Below are 24262 nucleotides of genomic sequence, written 5' to 3'. Positions count from 1 at the left end.
TTGAGTTCTCACAGGAAATTTTTTTGGTGTGTAATTGTTGTTTCTGTAACAAGACTCCAACAGATTACCATCTTTGTCTCTCACTGATGAACTGCTTCTGACAACTAGCTTTGAAATTTCTTTCTTTAGGGTTGGGGGGGGGGAGAACGCTCCACCACCAACAAGCTGTCACTGACAGTGCAGAACACTTGCTGAATGTTTACCCTTGCAGGTTCAGTCCAAACAGAGAAGAGCTATCAAATATCATACAGAGTGTTCATGAGTCGAAGTCAAAGAATCCATGCATACTATAAAAAGTGACACACACACACACACACACACACACACACACACACACACACACACCATTGCTAGTTTGAGATTTTGCTTTACTGGTAGAAATAAGGCAATGTACATGCTTTTCATGGGCATTTTACACAACAGTAATTTTACTTCTGATGTTTTTGGTCACCTGTTCTGACAAGAAGTAACTAAACACATATTTCTATCAGTCAGTGAGGGAACAGGGTGTAACCAACTGCGGACTGTGGTGCATGTTGGGACACACCATGGCTGTCATCTGGGCTCCAAAGTTATACTTGGTTCTGTCTAGTGACTGGCAGAGAAGGTTCAGAACACCAGCCTTGCTCACAGAGTTTCAACGAAGCTCACAATGTGCACCGTTGTCCCCAGAACAGGTTGTGGCCCCTTGGCTCTGAATCAAGGGGAAGGCTTGAATCAGAGACTTCTGAGATTCAGTGACAAACTAGGCTGCGAGTTTCTGGACTTGTCCCATAAGTGTTGAGATGTGTAAGGCCCTTCAAATGGGTAAGGTGTGCACTACACATCAGAGGCTGCTATTCCGGTTGCAGACTGTGTGGTGTGTGTACAAGGGTATTATAGATCATGCGACTCTCCATCCAGCCCAGATAAAGATTTATTCTAGAAACTAGGTGTCTTTCTTTCGTTTTTGTGTGTCCCTGTTGACGACTCCACACTTCTTTTTGCTGAGTGGTCCCCTTTACTGCTGAAGTATGTACAATCACAAGTATTGTTTGATACTCCATACAACTGTACTTTTGTGACTAAGCACAGTTGTGGTACTGACTCAAAGAAGAATTTTGTCTGTAGTTTATCTTTCTGCATGTAACATTTCCATACCCATTGGAAAGTCACCATATATATAAAAATGATCGTGTCATCAATTATAGTCTCAGAACTTTTTATTTCATCTGAACATATGAAAGTTTAACAATGTTTAAGTAAAGTATTCAATCTAACACATCAAAATTAAAATAGTCACAGCAAAATGAGAAATTACATTAGGTAACAATCTTTAAAGTGCCAATTCTAATCTATACCTATGATTTAAATGGAAGTTCCACAAATTTTTGCATCAGTTTGTGTTAATCCTATTATTTTCACAGCCATGAGGTCTCTGCATTTCATACTTCCTATTTGTACTGTCTTTTTACCGAAAGTGCAAAAAATGTCAAGGCACAATTTAATAAACTTTTTTAACAAGTAATTTCAAGAAATTATACAAGCTTTCATTATGACCACTGAACCATATTTAATACTTTATTATATTGTCTTCTAGAAGAACATCCTGTGGGTTCCCTTAATGATATTCATCAAGCAATGTCCACCAGTGAGGTTTATGACAATGCCATCATTCTCATCATTTAGCCCACGGGAAATTCTTCAGAGAAAATGCTGCCACAAGGTTAAGCGACTGTATTTAACAGCCACATTACTATGTGGCAGCATCTTTAACTTCAGCATGATGTCTTGTCGACACTCTTACCAGATGATTTGGTGATTGACAGCGTTGTAGCAACCTGGGAGAAAGAAAGTAAAAGAAAAATTAGAAAGTGACAATACTGCACAAATTATTAAAAAGAGTGACATATAATGATTTAGTGGTAAAGGTTTCACAATCATAACAATTCAAAAATTCTGCCAATATTGTCATATTTCAGTCACAAACCTATATTATCATTTATACCTGAACATATCATTTTAATTTTTTTAAGGAAACTAGTGGAGAGGAAAAATGATAGTCAACTTAGGTTTTTATCAGGCTTTAAAAATGAAAACTAAGTAAATTTACAATAACATTCAACTAATTATTAAAAATCCAACAATTATTTCTTTTTCATTCTTTTAGTAATAAGAATGCACAAATGCACTTTTCAATTGCGTAATGCAGTAAACACCACCTCCAGATGGTCTTGCAACAAACTATTAAAAAAACTGTCACAACTATCACCTAAATTTAAATGAAAAACAACAATTTTATCAAAATCTTCTTGTCAATCCATCCTCTCCTCCCAGCTGATTTTACAGGCTCAGTATAAACCAATTTTTTGCTTTATAAATATCATCCTGCTACTGCATTTGCTCATTTTCTTATGCAAATTTTAATACTGTCTTAAAGAACCACTTAGTTTTAGAACTATTTTAAATCATTCTTTATCAATATATTTCATGCATTGAGACTGTCACTGATTTAGGTTCCATACCAAGGTTTTATGAAAACACATTTTATTGTATTTCTGGGTAATGAAATGGACAGTCCTTGTACCTGAAAGCTAGAAACTCATTATCGAAACTACAATAAAAAAAGCTTCAGATCTCTAGTGTATGCAGGTCACTATAAAGTCAGAAATATTTTCTAGTAATCCACTATTTCTTGGCCCAGAAAACATAGTCAATGTAAGCCTACTGCTAATTGTACACATATCATCATTTGTTTTATACTCTGGATAGTTTCCAAGAGTTCTTCACACAATTGTTCTTTCACATTTACTTATCACTGGCTTAGGTAATGTTTGCTCACAGTTGGCATCGAATGACTGGTAAACAATTGGACTCTGCACTGTCTCTCCTGTCATGGCATTTATCTCCACTTGATTTCATCAACATCACACATTTTTAATATTATTTTTCCACCTCATGTTTCAATTGGGGGGGGGGGGGGTGTCCATTTCTCATATTTATGCTTATACTAATGCCATCATACTGAGCAGGAACTAGAGATTGTAGAGACTAACTTTGGTTTTTAATTAAACAAGGTAGACATAATAAAATAAAAGATTATGCAAGATAGCTTAGTTTTCAATCAGTTCAAAATATTTACTAAAAACAGAACAGCAAGGCATAAAAATAAGAACTACACACATTGTTGAAAAAAGTAGTCTGTAATACACATTCAAATTAAATGACCCGTAGAATTGAAACAGAATCAAATAGAACAAAAAAGTATCTTAAGTGTTGGAGGATGAAGAAACTTAAGATTTTAATACGAGAAATGATATATTTATTCTTTTAGTGGAAATCACTGAAGGGATTGCAGGAATCTAGAGGATGACATACAGTAAATTTTCACACAAAACAAAATAAAGAAGATAATGATGCTGATTGAATTTGCTGAACAATCAAAACCATGTAAACACTCAAAGTATGAAAAGGGAATAGGTGGATAGGCGGTGTATTTATTGGTTGCAGCTACTAAGTGGTTCCATCTCCAATCTACCTGCAGTATTACGAAATGTATAAAATCATGAAAGAATCACTCACCAGGACCGACTTTCATGAGACGTAGTATCAGCACTGCTGACAGGCACATACAAAAATAAGGGACACTATCCTAGCTTTCAGAACAAATAGTTCGTTCTTCAGAGAGGAGAATGGGGAAGGTTAAAAAGGAAGGGCAGGTCACTCAATGTAACCTGCGTAGACAACCTTTTCATATAATGAGATTTTCACTCTGCAGCAGAGTGTGTGCTTATCTGAAACTTCCTGGCAGATTAAAACTATGTGCCGGACCGGGACTCGAACTCTGGACCTTTGCTTTTTGCAGGCAAGTGCTCTACTATCTGAGCTACCCAATCACTACTCATGCCCAGTCCTCACAGCTCCATTTCTGCCAGTACCTCGTCTCCTCCCTTCCAAACTTTACAGAAGCTCTCCTGCGAACCTGCAGAACTTTTCGTATCTTAGTAATTTTTCAGCCAAATTTTCCATTTTATACGCAAAAGAATTTGTACTACATAGGAGTTGCATCTTGTCAATCAGAACACCATTACGAGCAACAGGAAGATCACATTCATGGCCTTCAAATCCTTCTTAGCACAGTTTGTATAACAAAATATAAAGGACCGTACTATACTGCAAGAATAAATACATTCATCAAATATTGCCAAAAGTAGTAGGTAAAGCATCCAACACTTGCATAAGCACCATCTGAAAATGACAGAAAACATTTCTTTTTAATAGGGAGAGATGTGCTCGTTGCGTAGCTTCCGCAATTATCTACAAAATGACCTCATTAGGGAACCAGCTGGATTTAAAATTGGGTACTGCAACAAGAACCACATGTAAGCTGCAGAATAAGCTACAAAATGATGAAATCAGTTCAAAGTTACTAGCTAGATTTACGTACATTGTGACAGTTACTGACTCCTTTTCATGAATTTGTCATGAAGTACACTGTAGAAACAAAAAATTATAACTACATTTATGCATTCTTGAGGAATATCTAAGACTACAGCTTGAATTACAGCTGTGTCCAAAGTTAAGCATGATTAGCAATGAGGATTTAGTTCCTGACCGAGATGGTGTAAAAGTTACAGAACAAAGTAAAGCTTAATCGGAAGACTAGAGGTTGAAAATACTACTTCAGTTGTAAACTTGTTTTATTATCACGACTGGTTTCGGGCTCTCATAAGCCCATCCTCAGGTGTTGCAACTGTGCTGTGGACCCGAGCGCCGCAGTGGATGTGTACTAGGCGCAATTTGATACCTATGAGCGCATACACTAGTGTCCAAAACATATACTCGGGGAAGTTTTGTGAACAAAGTCACAAATTTCAAACAATTAACAAAACTGGATAATTCTTCTGGAAAAAAAAGGGGGGGGGGGTATATGGTTACTGTTAGCTGCCACACATGCTTGGCAATGATGTTGCACATACTATTTTATATTGTTGTTGAACTGATGACAATCAACTACACTCATACGAAAGAATTATGTGAAGGTCAGAAAGATTTTGTGCTGGCATCTGACTTACTGCAATTAGTTTCTTCCTCAGTGGACAGGAATTATTGGCCACAAAATGTTAAATATGGACTACTAGCACTTCTAGGAAGTCACATGCAAGTTGTAGAACCTCACCCATATAGCTGTGGCTGTTACAGAATGCTTGCAACCAAGAATGAAGATGTGATGCTCCATACACCTATAAAACTTAATGCCGCCCCATTTCAGGACCACTCTATTACAAGACTGGTCTCTTTGCATAAATTTCTTAAAACTGCATTGAATACCGCCTTCTCTTCCAGATGAATGAAGAAAAGTATTGTGCAGACTGAAGCAACATTATCCAGTTAAGAGCACAGCACTCAACTTATTCAAGGCCAAATTTCTAAGCTGCTTATCCCATAAAAATAGACCCGCCATCTCTTAACTTCTGTGAACAGGGACACATTATTGACTGTCTTGCATACACATAAATGGCACTGGACTTTTGATACACAGTTTATGAGGAAACTATAAGAACAAATGCAGTTGTAAGCTCTGCAGCCAAATATCTTGCAGACACCACTGAACATCATGCAGATAAGGCATGATGTTAGTTCTGCTGTGAAGTGGTTATTTTTGAATGAACTTTTTAGTGGCTGATGATAGTAGGATTTAGTTGCTTGACAATATGTTCTTGGCAAGAAATGGTATTTTAACCTCCATTTGTACCTGCCTGCATCTATTGACAGTTCACAAAATTATGACATTCCACTCTTGTGAAACGTGCTATGGTGCTGAGAATGTGTTTCAAGGTATTGGAGGATTCTACAATGTGATACAGGATAAAAATGCTGTTGGTGGCATTATATTTCAAGGAAATAAAAGTGCAAACATGACAAGCATAACACTTCTAATCCACTGATTTATCATCATCTTTAAATAATGTGCCCAACTGAAGAAGAAATATTTCTTTCTTATAAATAAAACATAATTTCTATTTGCAAGCAAACTGTTGGTGTCACAGTATTTTTCGATCCTTTCCGCTTTCGCCACTATTCTAACTTTTGTATAGAAGTTTAGATTATGCCAAGGGCATAGATATTTTAGTATTGGGGTGGAGGTGGGGGGATGAGGAGGAGTGCAACTAGTTGACTCCATCACACTGAGGCAATTTCCTGCGGCCTTAGAAGCAGTTCTTAAATCACTTAACTGAAACATATAAAGGCATGTACAGATCTTATATGAACAATCTTCAGTTTGTGGGTGGTAATGATTTGTCTGTTTAAGAGCAGAAAAAATTCATGAAAAAAATCCAAGCAATAGAGCAAATGTGTTAGTAGCGCAGAAAATTACACAATTTTGGTACTGCTGAAATCAATCAGTTTACTGAAAGGACAGCAAAAGCCTGGCAAAAATGGTTTTTAGCCTGTTGCTGAATTTGGGAACTTTGAGCAATTGACAACTATGAGTAGAACAGGAGGTCGAAGGCACTGACAGCAGTATGATTTCATTACATTTTCATTCAACTGGGTATTTAATTTCAGATGTTGCTTTACTAGTATTCCCTCTCACACTTTGCACTGTGTAGTACATTAGTCACCCCTCTACTATAGCTTTCACTTATTTTCTCTCTTCATACATCTCCCACAATTTAACAGATCATAGTCATTGCTTACTTTAACTGTAGAACCTCAGTCATGTGATGCACCTTCATTAGTGGAAGTCTACAGGTAAACGTTTGTCAGCTTTTCTTCATTCTACTATTTCATTTTAACATTCATTATTTACATTTGGCTTTCTTTTTGTGTACCACCAAGCAATCACAATATCGAGCAATGCTGTCTTAGTACACATCTGTGTGAACTACTGCATACCATTTAAGAGCCATGAAACTCTTTCAGCTGCTATCCAACACTACACAACTATATCTGAATTGCAAAGTTAATGTAAAGTAAAAATAAAAATTTACTTCAGCGCAGGTTGGATGAATCCCCACAAGATTATGTAAATCTTTCAGCTTTGCACCAAGTTTCAAACCAAGTCCGAAGCCCTGAGTAATTTCACCAGCATTTGGTCCCAATATGTGGAAGCCAATAATTCGATTCTGCAAATACAAACAAAAAAACATTAAAAAAATATTCCATTACAAGCAGGTATAACCAAGAACAATCATTTTGAAATACATCGGTCATTCAATATAAACATTTTCTCTGTTGTATTGTTGGCTGGTAATATCAAAAGAGTATGTTATTTTCCTAATTAGTTTTCTCAAAATAAAAAATAAACACAGATATGCACAATTGTTTATTGATGTGGCCTACTATTCTTTAGTTGTTTCCCATCCAGAACAGCCTTTAGTGTGCCGATCACATTAAGGTCATAGATGGATAAGTAAGAACAGTGAGAAGGTATTAGAAAAGGTCATCAAGTTTGCTACATGTTAAGGGTACTGTAAATGACTAGGGCGCTGATACAGCGAAGCACACACTGATCCAATCCTCCTCCCCCCCCCCCCCCAAACACCTAAAAGCTCCCCAACCATTCCTTGCTGACTTACTTCATCTTTCATATCACAAATTTCCTCCATCCAACAGACAACTCCTTAACACACATCCTGTAACACTGTTGTCAATCTTTCTGCCAAAACTCTGACCCTACGGAAGTCTCAGTACTTTCTAAAGGACTCACCTTCAGCCAAAAACTTGAATTTACCCATGCTGGACATGTAAAAGAACTTCTTTCCTTTATCCCTTCTCTGCAGTGGAAACATTTCTTCGTCCCACATCCCACTGACAACAGCCAATCAAAACTGTTTAAAAAAGTTCCAACCTCCCTGCAACCATGATCCTCCTCCTTTTCACCCACTCATTCCCTCATCTTTCAAGAATTCCTCACTTCTAACCGTGTCTCACCTTTCTTTTCTACATCCCTTCTCAGTGAGTTCAACATCACTCATGTGGAAGACACAGCTGTCCATAAGCTGAAAACCAACCGAGACCTTATCATACTTCCTACAGAGAAAGTCACTACAATTAGTGACCACAGTGCTGGAGCCTATGTGGCGGAGGGTCTCAGTCAGCTTTCTGAAACCTTTGCATACACACCTTACAACCATGATCCCATCCCAGAAGTCCAAAAAGATCTCCAGCAGCTTTTCAAAGCTGTAAGTCCATCCCAAAACCTGGCACCTGAATCCATCTCCCTCCTCACCCCCCCCCCCCCCCCCCCCCCCACACTCCTACCTTATACCTACTCCCCAAACTCCTCAAATCCAACAACACAGGTCTTCCCACTGGTTGTCCCATTGCAACTGGGTGCAATGCTTCCACTGAATGAACCTCTGCCTTTGTTGACCAACACCTACAAGCCACTCGCTTTAACTTCCCATTCAACATTCAAGATACTCTTCACTTCTTACACCACATTTCCGTAGTTTCTGCCCCATTATCATCAGACTCCTTGTTGGTCACTTTGGATGCGATGTTCTTATACACCAACATTCCTGAATGCCCACTGTCTTGCTGCCCTGGAACACTATCTTTCCCCAAGTCCTCCTGTTGCCAAACCCACAACATCTTTCCTAATACTCCTAGCCAACTACATCCTGGCCCACAATTATTTCACTTTCAAAGTCAAATCTGTAAACAAATCTGTGGTGCTGCCATGGGCACTCAGACGACTCCATCCTACGCCAACTTATTTATGGGCCACCTGGAGGAAACCTTCCTTTCCAGTCAACACCTAAAACCTATTGTCTGGTTCAGATTCAATGATTAAATTTTTGTGATATGGACTTGTGGCAGGGACAACCTTTGCTCCTTCCTCCATAACATTAACACTGACTTCCAAATCCGCTTCACCTCGTCCTTCTCAAATCAACGAGCCACCTTACTATATGTTTATCTCCACCTCTCAGATGGTTCTATAAATACGTCTATTCATATCAAGTGCACCAAACATCAACAGTACCCTGATAGCTGTCACCTGTTCCCAGCAGAAAATCTCTTCCAAACAGCCTAACCACAGATAGACGCTGCATCTGCAGTGGAAAGCAGAAGTTGTCAAAATATGCTGATAACGTTACCAGAGCCTGTATTGGCAGACAATATCCTATCCTGCTCATCCATAAACAGATCTCCTATGCCATCTTCTCATATGGCACCAGTAATCCTGTTAACCAGCCACCAACTCGCACCCCTCTAATCACCCATTATCACCCTCGCCTTGGAAAGCTCAACCACATCCTTCATCAGGGCTTTCATGACTCATCGTGACCCAAGATGACGGGTATCTTACCCACATAACCCAAAGTGCTGTTCTGTCACCCACCCAACCTACAGTGTCTTTGTTCTTCCCTACTAAAATCCTGCTCCTAATTCTGCACCCCCAAGAGTCACTTCCTCATGATCATACCAAATGCAAGACCTGTCCCACACATCCATCCACCACCTCCTACCACAGTCCAGTCACAGACATCTCCTACTCAATAAAAGGCAAGGCCATGTGTGAAAGCAGCCATGTTATATACCAGTTATGCTGCAATTACTGTACAGCATTTTAAGTGGGTGCAACAACTTTTCACTCCTATGAAATGAATGGGCACCATCAAACTGTGTCAAACTGCAAACTTGACCATCCAGTTGTCAAACATGCTGCACAGCACAAAACCAAGGTATAACTACAACAGCCACTTCACTAGACAGGCCATCTGGGTACTCCAATCCACCAAAAGTTTCTCTGAACTATGTAGGTGGGACTTGTCTCTCCAGCATTTCCTGCACTATCTCAGTTCCCTTGGCCTAAATCTCCACAACTTTTTCCCCATTGCCTCAACTTATCTTATCCTTCTCTCTTTTGTCCACATCACTCCTTCCCCATCCAGATCACATATTGCCTCTGTCTTCCCCCCCTCCCCAAAACACCCAACCCTCCCTGATTCTCTCATCACCATCACCATTCCCCTCCTTTCCTACATCCCCCCTCCCCCTTTCCCTTTCACTTACTTGCTCTACCCTCTGAACTCCTTTTGTCTTGTTGTGCAGCCACTGAGTCATCTGGCTATAAACCTGCCTCATGCTACCCTGCTAATCCCTACTTGCCTCGTGCATCCTTCCCTACTCCCTCCCCACACCATCAACCAAGGCACCTGCTTTTGATAAGCAACAGTAATAATCAGTCTTGCTGCTACTGTGAGCATGTAAGTGTTTGGGGCTGTATATGTGTGTACTCTTACTAGAAAAAGAGCAAAAGCTTGATAGCTAGTGTTAACTGTTTCCTATTACATGTTTCTGTGCACTATGCACCAGGTAAGTGGTTGCCTTTCCATTATTTTATGTAAATCTTAGTAGAAGTATTAAATATATTAGATATAGACTGTAAACAATGAACGCATCTGCTTAGGTACTTTGTACTACGGAAAACTGTCCAGTATGTATTTGAATGACTCCTTCAACTTTTAAAGATTTTTTTTTTGAACATTTTATTCCAGATAGGTATCTTTGCATCAAATCACAGGCTATTGTGACTAAATAAACATGGTGAGATATTCACATTAATTACTATGAATGTACTAGTAACTTTAAAATTTACAAAGAGAGAGAATGGCTGACCATTACTTTGCTCCAGTAGGCATAAATTCAGTTCAGTACTTTTGATAGACATATTTAACAAATAAAAAAATATTCCTTTCTTCCAGAAGTATCAAATCTTTCCTTGAGACGGAATGATAAGGAAGTAGGAACAGGTCACTACGGTTACTTTTCTCCTGAGGTGAAAGTAACCTGGCTATTCTTTCTAACCCAATACAATCTATCCTCCTTTTCTCCATGACGACGAAGTTAATAGTGTCAAAGGCTAGGAACAGTTTTTCCACTTTTAAATGTGTGTGTCTGTTTCTCAAATGAATTTTCTTGCAGTGGAACTAAAAACTTTAAATACAGAAACTAAACTGTAAAATTACCTCATCACTCTTCAAGCATATTATTTTAATGTATGGTTTGCCTTCATCCCTATTTGATAGGGCATTTTCTACTGCATTGAAGTGAGTGTGATACACTTCAATATTTTCTTTGTCATATTCATCAATAGCATGTTCTTCTGAGAAACCCACACAACCATATTCCAGTGGAGTAAATACTGTTGTTGGGACAAATGTGTAGTCCATCTTTGTCATTTCTCCACTGAACAATCTCTGAAAATAACAAAACAATGTTTGTTTATTAGATTCTCAGTTTTCTCTGAAGAAATGATAAATAACAAGGCAGTATGGTGCTCAAAAAGGACCTGCTTTTTTTTTTTTTTTGGCACAACTACCACTAGTACAGTATGTCAAGAAACTCACCAATGATAAGAAAAAAAGGTAGTGATGATACTGGTTCTTATTACTATATTCATACCAGCTTTTCTGGTTACCTGTCTCATGGCAGGCCCTTCCACAAACCCAACCATGCATAAAAATAGAAATGTGTGTGTGTGTGTGTGTGTGTGTGTGTGTGTGTGTGTGTGTGTGTCATCTTAGTTGGGATGCTGAAATTAACCTCAATATTGTCAATATCGGGAAGAAACAGGCCATTTATGTGCAAGATTTATTCATGTGTTTGAGTGATGAGATTTCTGGGAATAGAGAGAAACCTGATTCAGAGCTCTGAGGGATATTTTTTAACCTCACTGACAGTGATCTCCTCAAAAAACCTAGACACTGTCACAATACGGCAGCTTGCATGCCTCCTAGATATAAATAGCTGTAGAGTAGCTGCAACATCCATTGCACGAATATCTACAAGTGGCAGACTAACATAGTTTCTAAATACAGCAGCAGCCTTCTTAGTAGCTGCAGTGGCTATAGCCTCATTGATTGAATAATCTGGCCTTTTCACACAAGCTGATGTGGACTTGCTATGTTCGTACTGTGAACACCTGAAAGCAAGGGAAAACTAGAGCAATTATATACCCTGAAGGCATGCAGAGCTCTACTGTACGGCTTAATGGTGATGGCATTTCCATGGGTAAAAGATTCCATATTTAGAACAGTCCCTTCATTTGGTTATCCTGGCATGGACTACTCGAAGTTGTTGTCATCAGGAAAAACAAGTTTGGTGTTCTACATTAATAAAATACAAAAGTTACAGAATTAAAAAAGAGAAAAGTATTTTAACGTGGGAATTAGTGAAGTAAGTGGCATGAAGAAAAGGGTTTCTGGACAGGTTAATACTGGGTTACCGAAACAAAATCAGAGGTGGGTAGTGCAGGAGTATGTCTTATAATAAATAAGAAATTAATAAGTAAGCTCTTATGAACACTATAGTGAACACATTATTATAGCCCTTATAGAAATGAATCAATCATCACAGCAGCGCAGGTTTATATGCTTGCTATGATGAGATTGAAATAATGTACTACGAGATAAAAGAAATTATTCAGATAGTTAAGGGAAGTGAAAATTTAGTTGTGATGGGTGATTGGAAGTCAATAGTAGTGAAAGGAAAAGAAAGAAAATTGCAACATAAGCTGGAGGGGGGGGGGGGGGGTGCATGAAAGGGTAAGCCGCCTGGCAGAATTTTGCACAGAACATAATTTAACTCTCTGCAACACTGGATTCAGAATCATGAAAGGTCATATGTGGAGGAAACTGAGTACTGGAAGGTTTCAGATGAATTATGTAATGATAGGACAGATTTATAAACCACATTTTAAACCACAAAACATTTCTAGGGGCAGATGTGGACTCTGGCCATAATTAAGTAGTAATTAACTGTGGATAAAAATTACAAAAATTCCATGAAGGTGGAAAACTGAGAACAAAGGATAAACATAAATTAAATGAACCACAGGTTATTTAGAGGGTCAAAGAGAGCTTTATGTAATTAATAACTGAAATGGGGGGATAGGAGTACAACAGAAGACAAATGGATGGCCCTGAGAGATGAAATTGTGGAGGCAACAGATGATCAAACAGACAAAAAGGAAATGCGTATTAGAAATCACTGGATAACAAAAGGAGAAAATATATTAAAAGAACAAAGTGAGTAAAGCAGGTAAAAGGGAACACAGATGTGTAAATAATTAGATTGACAGAAACTGTAAAATGATGAAGCAGGAATGGTTGAAGGAGAAATGCAAATAATGTACAAACATGGGTGACTATGGGAAGGTGCCAAGCAAATACTAAGCAAAGAAAGGAAGCCTGATTGATAGAAGGAATAGATAGAAGGGTTACACAAATGAAATGAACTTTAAGCCAATATTATGGAAAGGGAAGAGGGCGGACATGGGAGATCTAATACTGCAAGAAGAATTTGACAGACCACTGGAAGACTGAAGTTGAAACAAGGCACCTGGAGTAGACTACATTCCCTCAAATTTATTTAGATCCTTGAGGGAACATACAGCGACAAAACTTTTTTAAATGATTTCATATACACAACTGTTTATTACATTACCCAGTATTGCAATTTCAACCTTAGATTATTTTCAAGCAATTACAGATGCCAAAAAAAGCAGCAATAGTCGGCATAACAAGTGCGTGTTCAAGGTTGATATGAGCCATGTTCTCACATTTTTATTAATAATAATTACAGCTGTGTTTTCAGCACCTGTAACCACTTTAAAATGGCCTAAGGTCAAAATGGCAATTATGGATATTGTAATAAACAATACAGTCAATGGCAAATATAATAATTCAACAAATAAAGGTGTATGACAAAACTGTTCCACCTGGTAAGGTGGAATATGAGACAGGAAAAATACCATCACGAGTTCAACAAGAATATTGTACTGATGAAAAGCTCTCTGGTTTAAAGCCGGTTGTCATTGTTGAAGTACTCATCATCTTGCGAAGTGTCGTGATAGTGCAGATGCACAACAAGTGGACTAGATAATAAATATGACAATCAGATGTTGGGTGACACCTTTTGCTCAAGAAGAAAGTGCTATCACAATTTCCAAGTTCGAAACTGCAAAAGTACCTGGCCCGGATGGCATTTACCCCAAGGTCATGCGGATAGTAGGTCCACTGACAGTGCCATATTTGACAGCATTACTAAATGAAGTGTCACGAATAGGTAGGAGTCTGGTGATAAGGAAGGCAGCTAGCACATCAGGATTAAAAAGGGAAAGGATAAAGACCTGGCATCACCAAAAAGCTATAGACCTATTTCTTGTTACATGTCTTGGCCAAAGTTTGGGAGCATCTGCTCTGTGACCAGTTGCAACTGCACAGGGGGCTCTTTGGTCTACATGAGTGTCAATATGGATCCAGACAAGGGAACTGTACATATGATGCAGGTAACAGAGCTCTTCATAGTTTAGAAAATTCAACAGCCAAGTACGCAATCACGCTCATGATTCACATTGCAGACACATTCAATAATCTTTGGTGGCCTGGGATATTTACACACCTCCAAGATCTCGATGTCCCCAAATGTCTGTATGAGAGCTTTGTAGATCAGTGTAGCAGATGTAGTATCTAGCAGATTGCACAGCAGAGCAAGATACTCAAAAAGGTTACCAAGGGCTTTCCTCAAGGCTCCATAAGCAGTCCATTGTTCTGGGATCTTACGACTGAACACCTAATACAACTGTTAAACAGGGCACATGCTACTGGAAGATGCTGTTGCATATGCAGACGACATCCTAGTAGTTGTGACTGCGGACTCCAGGGCAAGACTTGGGGAAAAGATGAATGATGTGCTTGCTCAGATGTAGCATTGGTGCAAGGGTGACAAACTGACTGTAGCTGTTCATAAAACATCACACATATTTTGAAGGAAAAACTATCTCTTGCCAGCAATCCCTCCCCGAGGCTTGACAGAGAAGCACTGTGTGTAGGTATTTAAGCACATGTGACGCAGTATGTGAAGGTTGCTGTGTGCGGACGGGTTACTCCTGTAACTGAAATTACAGATCTGAAGATGGTTTAGAGGTCTCTAAACTGGTCATGTGAATAAACATTTTATGCAATCAAGATGGATTATAAGTAACATTGTAAAACCACTGATTGCAGTTATACCATCAGACACTATGTCTGTTTTTGCAAAATATAATTTGTGATTGTAGCATTTTGGAAAATATGCTCATTTACCTCATACCCAGATATGAATTTCAATTTTTTGACAAGTTGTACTTGCTGTTATATATCTGATTTTTTAATAACTGATGAAATATATTTCCACAAATCATTGTATAAATGTTGTATTGTACATTTAATTTCCTTCACTCAGACAGACTTTATACAAAGTATTGGAGAGGATTGTGATTTTTAATCATATATGCTAATTACATGTGTTTTTGCTTGTATTCTGTGGGATTTTAACATTTTCCTCGATTCTGCATTTTTGTCAATTTTGTGTTTTTTAAGTCTGGACTGCACAAAAACGTAACATAGGGGATACACTGTAATCTTTTTCAGTCTTGTTTGTCTACCTGTCTACAATTCTTCATCTCCAGTATTCGGTGAGTGGTTACATTTGTCACTAAATAATTTAAATTCTACCAGTTTTCCAGTGCCATAAAGATCCATAACTGCAATTCATAACTGAAGAATTTGATGTTTAGCTTCTGCAGGTCTCAAACCTCCATACAGAAAGTAATATGTCATAATGCACGGAATGCTTCCTTTATAAATGTTTTGACAGAAGCTGGAAACGGTTAAAAAAATAATCTCTTTGTAATGTCTTTGAGTAGAATGGACTGTCTGAAGTGAATGCTTCTCCAATATGGTGATTAGAAATTAAAAACTTGCTCTGTTGGATGGGGGTTGGTAATGGCTGACACCTAGATAATCGAATCAGCTGATGTGTGTTGGCTTTGGACAAGCACGGAAAACTTACTTCAGGATGGCCCAACAGGGATATGAACCCTGTTCCTTTCGGTACACTTTGTGTAGATGTAGTTACAGCAGTAAGAGAATTTTAATGGTAGTACCTTTTTTTTCCTTTTTTAATGATTAATGTCTGCAAAGTGCACATGGAGACAGTTGAACCAAAAAGTGGAAAATGTTTGATCTCCAGTACACAAAAGCTATGAAACAAATGTCTTAAAAGCTGTGCTGACTAAGCAAATGTTCACAGAATCATACACAGTTCAAATCAAAATATTTCTAGTCTACCAAATAGTGACATCAGCGTAAATGACAAAATATTTTGGACCTTTATACTGCACCACTTGTCATACTAAGCCTAACACCCAGTTAATTAGTTCCTGTATGTCAAATACTGATTGTAAAATGGCCACACAATGCTCGTTCTCAAATTTTCATTTGAACATTAGCACCTGCATAACTGCATGTAACTTACCTACCACTGTTTTCTAAAGATCTGAAACTTACATGCCCTAACACTTGACAGAAATAGGTTTACTTCACTGGAGTTGACCAATGTAATTTAACACATCATCTTCATCAGATAAGACATTTTCTTACTACACTACAACAAATGTCAATGCATAGCAATGTGATTGCAACATTAGGGCAGTAATACGGTACTTCAATAATCACAAGGAGAGGAGATATACTTGGAAAAGGCTGGGTTATATGGGAAGATTTCAGTTAGATTACATCATGGTCAGGCAGAGATTCCAAAATCAGATACTGGATTGCAAGGCGTACCCAGGAGCAGATTCAGACTCAGATCACAATGTAGCAGTGAAGAAGAGTAGGTAGTAGTGATGAAGAGTAGGCTTAAGTTTAAGAGATTAGTCAGGAAGAATCAATATACAACGTAGTTGGACATGGAAGTGCTAAGGAATGACAAGATACGCTTTAAGTTCTCTAAGGCTATAAACGATGAGGAATAGCTTGGTAGGCAGTACAGTTGAAGAGGACTGGACATCTCTAAAAAGGGCAATCACAGAAGCTGGAAAGGAAAACATAGATACATAGAAGGTAACTACAAAGAAACCACAGCAACAGAAGAAATACTTCAGATGAGGGAGGAAAGAAGGAAGTACAAAAATGTTCAGCTAAATTAAGGAATACAGAATTAAGTCACTGAGGAATTAAATAAATAGGACGTGCAGGGAAGCTAAGATGAAACGACTTCATGAAAAATGTGAAGAAATCGAAAAAGAAATGATTGTCGGAAGGACTGACTCAACATGTAGGAAAGTCTAAACAACCTTCAGTGAAATTAAAAGCAAGAGTGGTACCATTAAAGTGCAATGGGAATTCCACTGTTAAATGCAGAGGAGAGAGCAGTTATATGGAAAGAATACAGTGAACACATCCATGTTTGTTTAATGTGACAGAAGAAGAAGAAACAGGAGTTGAGTTAGAAGAGATGGGGGATCCAGTATTAGAATCAGAATTTAAGAGAGCTCTAGAGAACTTAATATCAAATAAGCCAGAAGGGAAAACTAGCATTCCATCAGAATTCTTAAAATCATTGGGGAAAGTGGCAACAAAACGACTATTCCAGTTGGTGTGTAGAATGTATGACTCTGACAACACACCATCTGACTTCTGGAAAAATATCATCCACACAGTTCCGAAGACTGCAAGAGTTGACAAGTGTGAAAATTATCGCACAATCAGCTTAACAACGCAAGCATCCAAGTTGCTTAAAAGAATAATATACAAAAGAATGGAAAAGAAAATTGAGCGTGTCTAAGACGATTAGCTTGGCTTTAGGAAAGGTACAGACAGAAGAGAAGCAATTCTGATGATGTGGTTGATAATGAAAGCATGACAAAAGGAAAATCAAGACATGTTCACAGGATTTGTCAACATGGAAAAAGCGTTCAATAACGTAAAATTGTGCAAGAAGTTCAAAATTCTGAGAAAAATAGGGGTAAGCTATGGGAAGAGACGAGTAATATACAGTATGTACAAGAGCCAAAAGGGAATAATAAGAGTGGATGACCAAGAATGAAGTGCTCGGTTTGAAAAGGGTGAGAGACAGGGAGTAGTCTTTTGCCCCTACTGTTCAATCTGTAGGCTGAAGAAGCAATGATGGCAATAAAAGGGACGTTCAGGAGTGGAATCAAAATTCAAGGTGAAATGATATCAATGATATGATTCACTGTTGACCTCCTGAGTGAAGGTGAAGAAGAATTACAGGACCTGCTGAATGGAATGAACAGTCTAGTGAGAACAGAATAAGGTTTGAGAGTAAATCGAAGAAAGATGAAAGTAATGAGAAGTAACAGAAATGATAACAGCTTGAAGCTTAACATCAGGATTAGTGGTCAGGAAGTAGACGAAGTTAAGGAATTCTGCCAACCAGGCAGCAAAATAATCAATGACAGATAGAGCAAGGAGGACATCAAAAGCAGACTAACATGGGCAAAAAGGACATTCCTGGCCAAGAGAAGTCTACTAACATCAAACATAGGCCTTGATTTAAGGAAGAAATTTCTGAGAATGTATATTTGGAGAACAGCATTGTATGGATATGAAACATGGACTGTGGGAAAACCAGAACAAAAGAGAATCAAAGTGTTTGAGAGGTGGTGCTACAGATGAATGCTGAAAATCAGGTGGACTGATAAGGTAAGGAATGAGGAGTGTGTCTGCAGAGTTGGGGAGGAAAGGAATAGGTGGGAAACACTGACAAGGAGAAGGGATAGGATGATAGGACATATGTTAAGACATCAGGGAATAGCTTCCATGGTACTAGAACGAGCTGTAGAGAGAGGGGGGCGGGGGGAGACTGTAAAGGGGAACTGTAAAGGAAGACAGAGATTGGAATGTATCCAGCAAGTGCTACTCTGAGATGAAGAGGTTGGTACAGGAGAGAAATTTGTGGCAGGTCGCATCAAACCAGGCAGAAGACTGACGACTTAAAAAAAGTACTTTACACCATAATGACCTATAATTACACTGTTTGTTCGCTCCTGAGCTGTCAAGTACAACAAACATACCTTACTCAATAACTTCCCAGCTTGAATGGCAACTGGTGTTAGCTCTGGTTTTCCATCAATTACATCTCCAATTGCAAATATATTGTTGACTGATGTGCGTTCATACTCATCAACTAAAATTTTTCCATTCCTGCAAAATATACACTAAACATGTTATGCCAGAATACAAAATTATATATATATATATATATATATATATATATATATATATATATATATATATATATATATATATATAGGGAAACATTCCACGAGGGAAAAATTATATATAAAAACAAAGATGAGGTGACTTACCGAACAAAAGCACTGGCAGGTCGATAGACACACAAACAAACACAGCACTTTCGTTCGGTAAGTCACCTCTTCAAAAATCTTGTCAAAATCAAAGCTCAGACAACAAGAGGGAACTTGGCATATCTTCTCTAGCTATTACTGCTGAAAGTTTGGTATTATCTGTTATGGAAATTGCTATAAATACTCACGACTTATTCAGTGCTATTCCAATCTTATCTAAGCCCATGTTGCTAGTGCATGCATTCCGTCCAGTTGCAAACAGAACAGTATTACACACTATCTCAACTGATTCTTGTTTTTCACCTTTTACTGCATGAACCTGTAAAGAATAATGATTTGTACATGGAGAAGCACAAATGTGTGGTGAAATAAATATCATCTTCCATATACCAGACAATAAGTTACAGTGCAGCTAGTGAACAGAGAGAAATTAATTCTTTGGAAGTAGTACATTCCAATTAGGCATTGCTGATCCAAAGATGGAAATAATTTTGGAATGTGATGACATTAATGAAAAGCAGACAAAAATGGAACCTGTGCACTTTCATATCATATCAATTATGTGATTCTTTTATCTGTTTCCACTCCCTTGAACAAATACCTATCTTCCTATTTGTTCTGTTCTGGGAATCTCCAACTTCTGTTATTCTTACAAGTTTCTCAGCCTCCATCTCCACTAGTCATAGTTCTTTAACTATCTGTAAATTGGTCTCCTTACTTCCAACTGCCCCCATGACAATAATTACTCTACCAGTTTTTAGTAAATAAGACTGTTTCCACTCAAATGCTTTTCTATATAATACACAAAGCACTAATGCTGGGCAAAACAGATGGGAAAGGAGGGAGAGGAGGGGGGGGGGGGCATGGAGAGGAGAAAAAGGGACACAAGATATATTTTTAATGGCAGTTGTACTTGTTGAGCCGTTGCTGAACTTGATCTGGGAGGGCTTCACAGCTTCAACTGAAAATGTTGAATGAGGCACAATGCAATGTGCAGTGAGAATAAGAAATTACATAAAATAACTAAATATATACATGCACCACTACCGAAAATTTCACCTCATCTTTGGTACAAGAATAAGTAGGATGATCCCACCTTGCTCTTTTACACACACTAAGGAAGAACCACTTACAAAGTCAATAAAATGCTATTTCCTGATGACACTACCTTATAAAAGATCAAGCAAGTGTGGAACACTGTGATACCTTTAAAACTGGTGGAGCACCGTCTTCAATCTTTTCAATGCCAGTAGGGACACACCCCCTGATAAATTTTACTCCTTGGGATTCCATGTGGCTCCCAATCATTTCAGCCATTTGTTGATCGAAGCCTCTCAGCAGTATGGATCGAACCTGTGTGTGAAAATGAGCTGTTTTGGATATTTCTGAAACAATGCTGAAGTTAACCCTTAATTTACTTTTTCATCACTCAAATACCTGCATATAAAAGAAGCTCACACAATAGAAAATATACTTTGAAATTTTAAGTTTTTACATAGTTAAAAGTAACTTACTAGTTGTTACTAAATGGGTTTCTAGTAGAAAAGGAATTATGTATTCTCACCAATACAGTTACATCCAGACCAAATCCAGCTAAGAAGCCAGCACACTCAAGTGCGATGTACGAGGCACCAACTATTACTGTCTTTCCAGGATTGTAATTCAAAGAGAAAACATCATCAGATGTTATAGCATACTCCTTCACACCAGGAATATTAGGATAATGTGGACGGCCACCAACAGCTATTACAAAATTTTGAGCCGTGAGAGTTGAGACTTCGTTTTTAATATTTCGCATCTGAAATCAAATTTACCACCACCTTGTTTTAACGATCCTGAGAAAGCCTAGGTGTAATACAAAACAGTGGAATGAATACAGGCTACTATTACTGCATAGTAGATGTTTAGCAGGAAAGAGGCAAATAAACAATAAATGGAACATGATAACACTGCTTATAAACTTTCACTCTTCTTCCTTTTACTCTGCATGCACACATCTCATGTTGTCTTTGTACCTTGTGTGTTGAATAATATATCCCCTTCATGATGAGCAGATATATTTATTCATTCCACTGTTCATAAAATAAAGCTGTTTTGATTATAACAATTTTTACACAAATAGGTGTCCATTAATATCACTTTTTAGAACCAGCAATATTAATTCCAATGCTTCTTTACACCACAAATGATAAATATCAAATTAAATCATTACTTCATTTTCTAGTAACATCTTAGTATAGTAGAAAACTAGACACAATTAATAACAATACTTTCAATTACTTCCTGGCAGATTAAAATTGTGGACGGATCAGGACTCAAACCCAAAACCTTGTATTTTCATGGGCTACATACTTACCAGCTGTGTACATAGTCACAACTCAAGACCTGTCTTTACAGCTTCACCTCTAACACTCTTCCTCATTGCTTCTCAAGAGTGCGGAAAGCAGGAGACAGGTACTAGCAGAAGTAAAGTTCTGAGGATAAGTCATGAGCCATGCCTCGATAGCTCAGTAAGAGAATTGTCCTCGAAAGGTGAGATACTGGGTTTGAGTCCCAGTCTGACAAACAGTTTTAATCTAGTACGATGTTTTAAAACAGAGTAAAATATTCATCAAGAAGTACTTTCATTATTCCAATCCCAATTACATAACTAAAACCACCGATACATGAAAGATTAAGAACTTATATGGTACAAATTTTGAATGTACATTTTTTAGTGAGAAATTATTAGTCTTTTATACCATCAGCAAGAAATAATTTATACATTTCTTTCTCAATCTCGTTGCTGACACAGGATGGCTACAATTATGAAAAGTACGAAATCAAGAAGCAATTGACAAACTTCGGCACTAACTATTTCACTGTAAACATCCCTTCAGTATCAAAATTATGTGACAAGACATTTACTGAAAACTGTTACAAATGTGACTGATAGTTTATCAGCAAAGTTTTGCTGTCCAACACTGGTGATTGGTTGTCAATGCACATGCAGAACATCAGTAAAAGTGAATTAAAACTGTACAGACATGTGTTCGACACATTGGACAGATTGAGACTGTGTGAAGTAAATGTATACACTATCATTAATTTTTATGGTGGTACTGACCATAAATTTCAAAATCAATCATTCATGTTTCTCAACACGAATATTTTAAAAAAGCAGCAGATAAAAGGTACACATTTTAATATCCCTGGCAGTGGACGTTATCAATGGTGGAGTGGAGGCACTGCAGTTAGACCCAGTCAGGTGCCATCAGAGGCGCGACCATCAGGTCACATGGTCTTGGCCAATAGCAGCTCAGTTCCATGTGAGTGGCCACAGCCCAGTCTAGTGTAGTGTAGGACACAGCATGAGCTGGGTTAAATCTCACCCAGCTGCTATTCGTATTTTGACCTTGCTTTGGATGTGGATTCCTGGTTTACATTCTTCTTGTTTATACAGTGCTATGCTCACAATAACCTTGGCTTTGTTCACGGGATCACAAGTTTGTATTACACGTGGACACTTTAATGGCAACAAATTCTTAGCCTATTGTGTCTATGGCAATGTGTTCACTTCCAGCTCTTATGTTATGGATCTCGAGTTTATAAAACTTTTGCAGCAACAGCTGTCACTCCAACAGCAACAGTTGTGTGTCAAGGGCAACAGCACAAAGAACAGCAGGTCGTTCTCCTGCAGCTTGTTTGTCAGCTACAACTCCCACATTAATCGACAGGCCGTAACTAGATCACCACCACTGTTCGCAGCGTTATACAAGTCTGCAGAGAGCTGGGACGTCTACCTCCACCATTCTGAACTGTATTAATTTGCTTATAGCATTTCTAGTAGCTAGCACAGTGCTTTGCTTTCGTCTTCCTGTATTTGTTTATACGTAATTATTTAGAAACTGCAACCACTCTCAGAGCCTAGTGAACTGTCTTCCAGTGACCTCTCTGCTCTGTTATCCAAATCAGATGTGCCTTGCTGCTAGGTTCCAGTTTAATCAGTGTGACAAAACACAAAGTCTTACGCAGCTTGGGCTGCTGAGTTGCGGGGCCTCCCATCCAAGTGCAATTTCAGATGCCAGAATGTAAAGCTTTGTACATGGAATCATTGATTTGAGATGTCAGTGTGTGTGTTATCCCTGACAGGAAGGTCACAGCTAAAGCTTTGGCCAAGTCCAATCCTAGTATTGGTAAAGTGCTTAAAATTGATACATCTTTTGGGGTCGCTGCAGCAGCTCAGCAGACTTACGAATGAAATTCAGGTTTCCCAAATTGTTAGTCGCATTGCAAACAGTGTCATTTGATGATTCTGTCTCATCTTCTTCTAATTCTGCCTCCAAGTCTCACCTAAGTTTGAGGGCACCCAGATTAACAGCATCTCGAGAGACTTAAGTACATCGATTCTTCTGCTCCCTCCTCAATGGTGGTTGACCTTTTTTGTAATCTTAAATGGGCAGATTTGCCTGCCCTCCTTGACACTGATATGTATATTGCACAAGTCAAAGAAGTTTCAGTCCGGTCCTGACTGCAGTAACAGGCTTACATGAAGTTGATGTCTGGATCGTGTGATGGACTGCTGGGGCTGCAGCAGAAGTGGTCACCTGGCTGTCCTGTGTCAACGAGTGGCACAATGGCTGCGGAGCCATCAGTTTCAATGCTGCCATGGAAGATCACATTGGACATAACACTAATTTGTCAGTCCATCGAATTCCAGCTGGACACCAGCACTGCCGTGTTTTTAATCGAGGACACACACAGCCGGCTCAGTTTGCCTCCACACTGTAATGGGCTCAGTGCCACATACTCTCTTACTGCCACAGGACCACTGAATAACTGTCACTGGTGGCTAACTACAAAAACATTGAACATATACTAACCCACTTAGTGGTGCACTACTAACATTTTCGGCTTATATGCCTTTACCAGTTTTGGGTCGACAGTAAAGGAACAACGTTAACCTAGTGTCAACCACGGTCCCTTTTTCTGATCTTGACGCACTGTGTACGATGTATAGGGAGATTTTTTAATTATCACTTGGGTGCGCACGTACTTCAATGGCTCACATCTCTCTGAAGCCTTCTGCAAAGCCTAAATATTGCCAAGGTCATCCATTTCTTTTTGCAG

At 38.5% G+C, this 24262-nt stretch overlaps 1 protein-coding gene across 1 annotated transcript in view; it reads right to left on the bottom strand.

Moving 5' to 3' along the window:
• Positions 1–1180: 1180 nt before the first annotated feature.
• LOC124556491 (thioredoxin reductase 1, cytoplasmic-like) overlaps positions 1181–24262 on the bottom strand; it is a 99201-nt gene continuing 76119 nt past the window's right edge. Inside the window, exons 6-12 of the mRNA XM_047130448.1 lie at positions 20718–20951; positions 20360–20506; positions 19342–19472; positions 18860–18989; positions 10965–11195; positions 6975–7109; positions 1181–1820 (exon numbers count right to left, since the gene is read on the bottom strand). Coding sequence (XP_046986404.1) covers positions 1758–1820; positions 6975–7109; positions 10965–11195; positions 18860–18989; positions 19342–19472; positions 20360–20506; positions 20718–20951 — 1071 coding nt within the window. The 3' untranslated portion in view covers positions 1181–1757. The remainder of the gene's footprint in view (positions 1821–6974; positions 7110–10964; positions 11196–18859; positions 18990–19341; positions 19473–20359; positions 20507–20717; positions 20952–24262) is intronic.

Source organism: Schistocerca americana, chromosome X (assembly GCF_021461395.2).
Source record: "Schistocerca americana isolate TAMUIC-IGC-003095 chromosome X, iqSchAmer2.1, whole genome shotgun sequence".
Classification (NCBI taxonomy): domain Eukaryota; kingdom Metazoa; phylum Arthropoda; class Insecta; order Orthoptera; family Acrididae; genus Schistocerca; species Schistocerca americana.
This window is presented reverse-complemented; position numbering and strand designations above follow the sequence as displayed.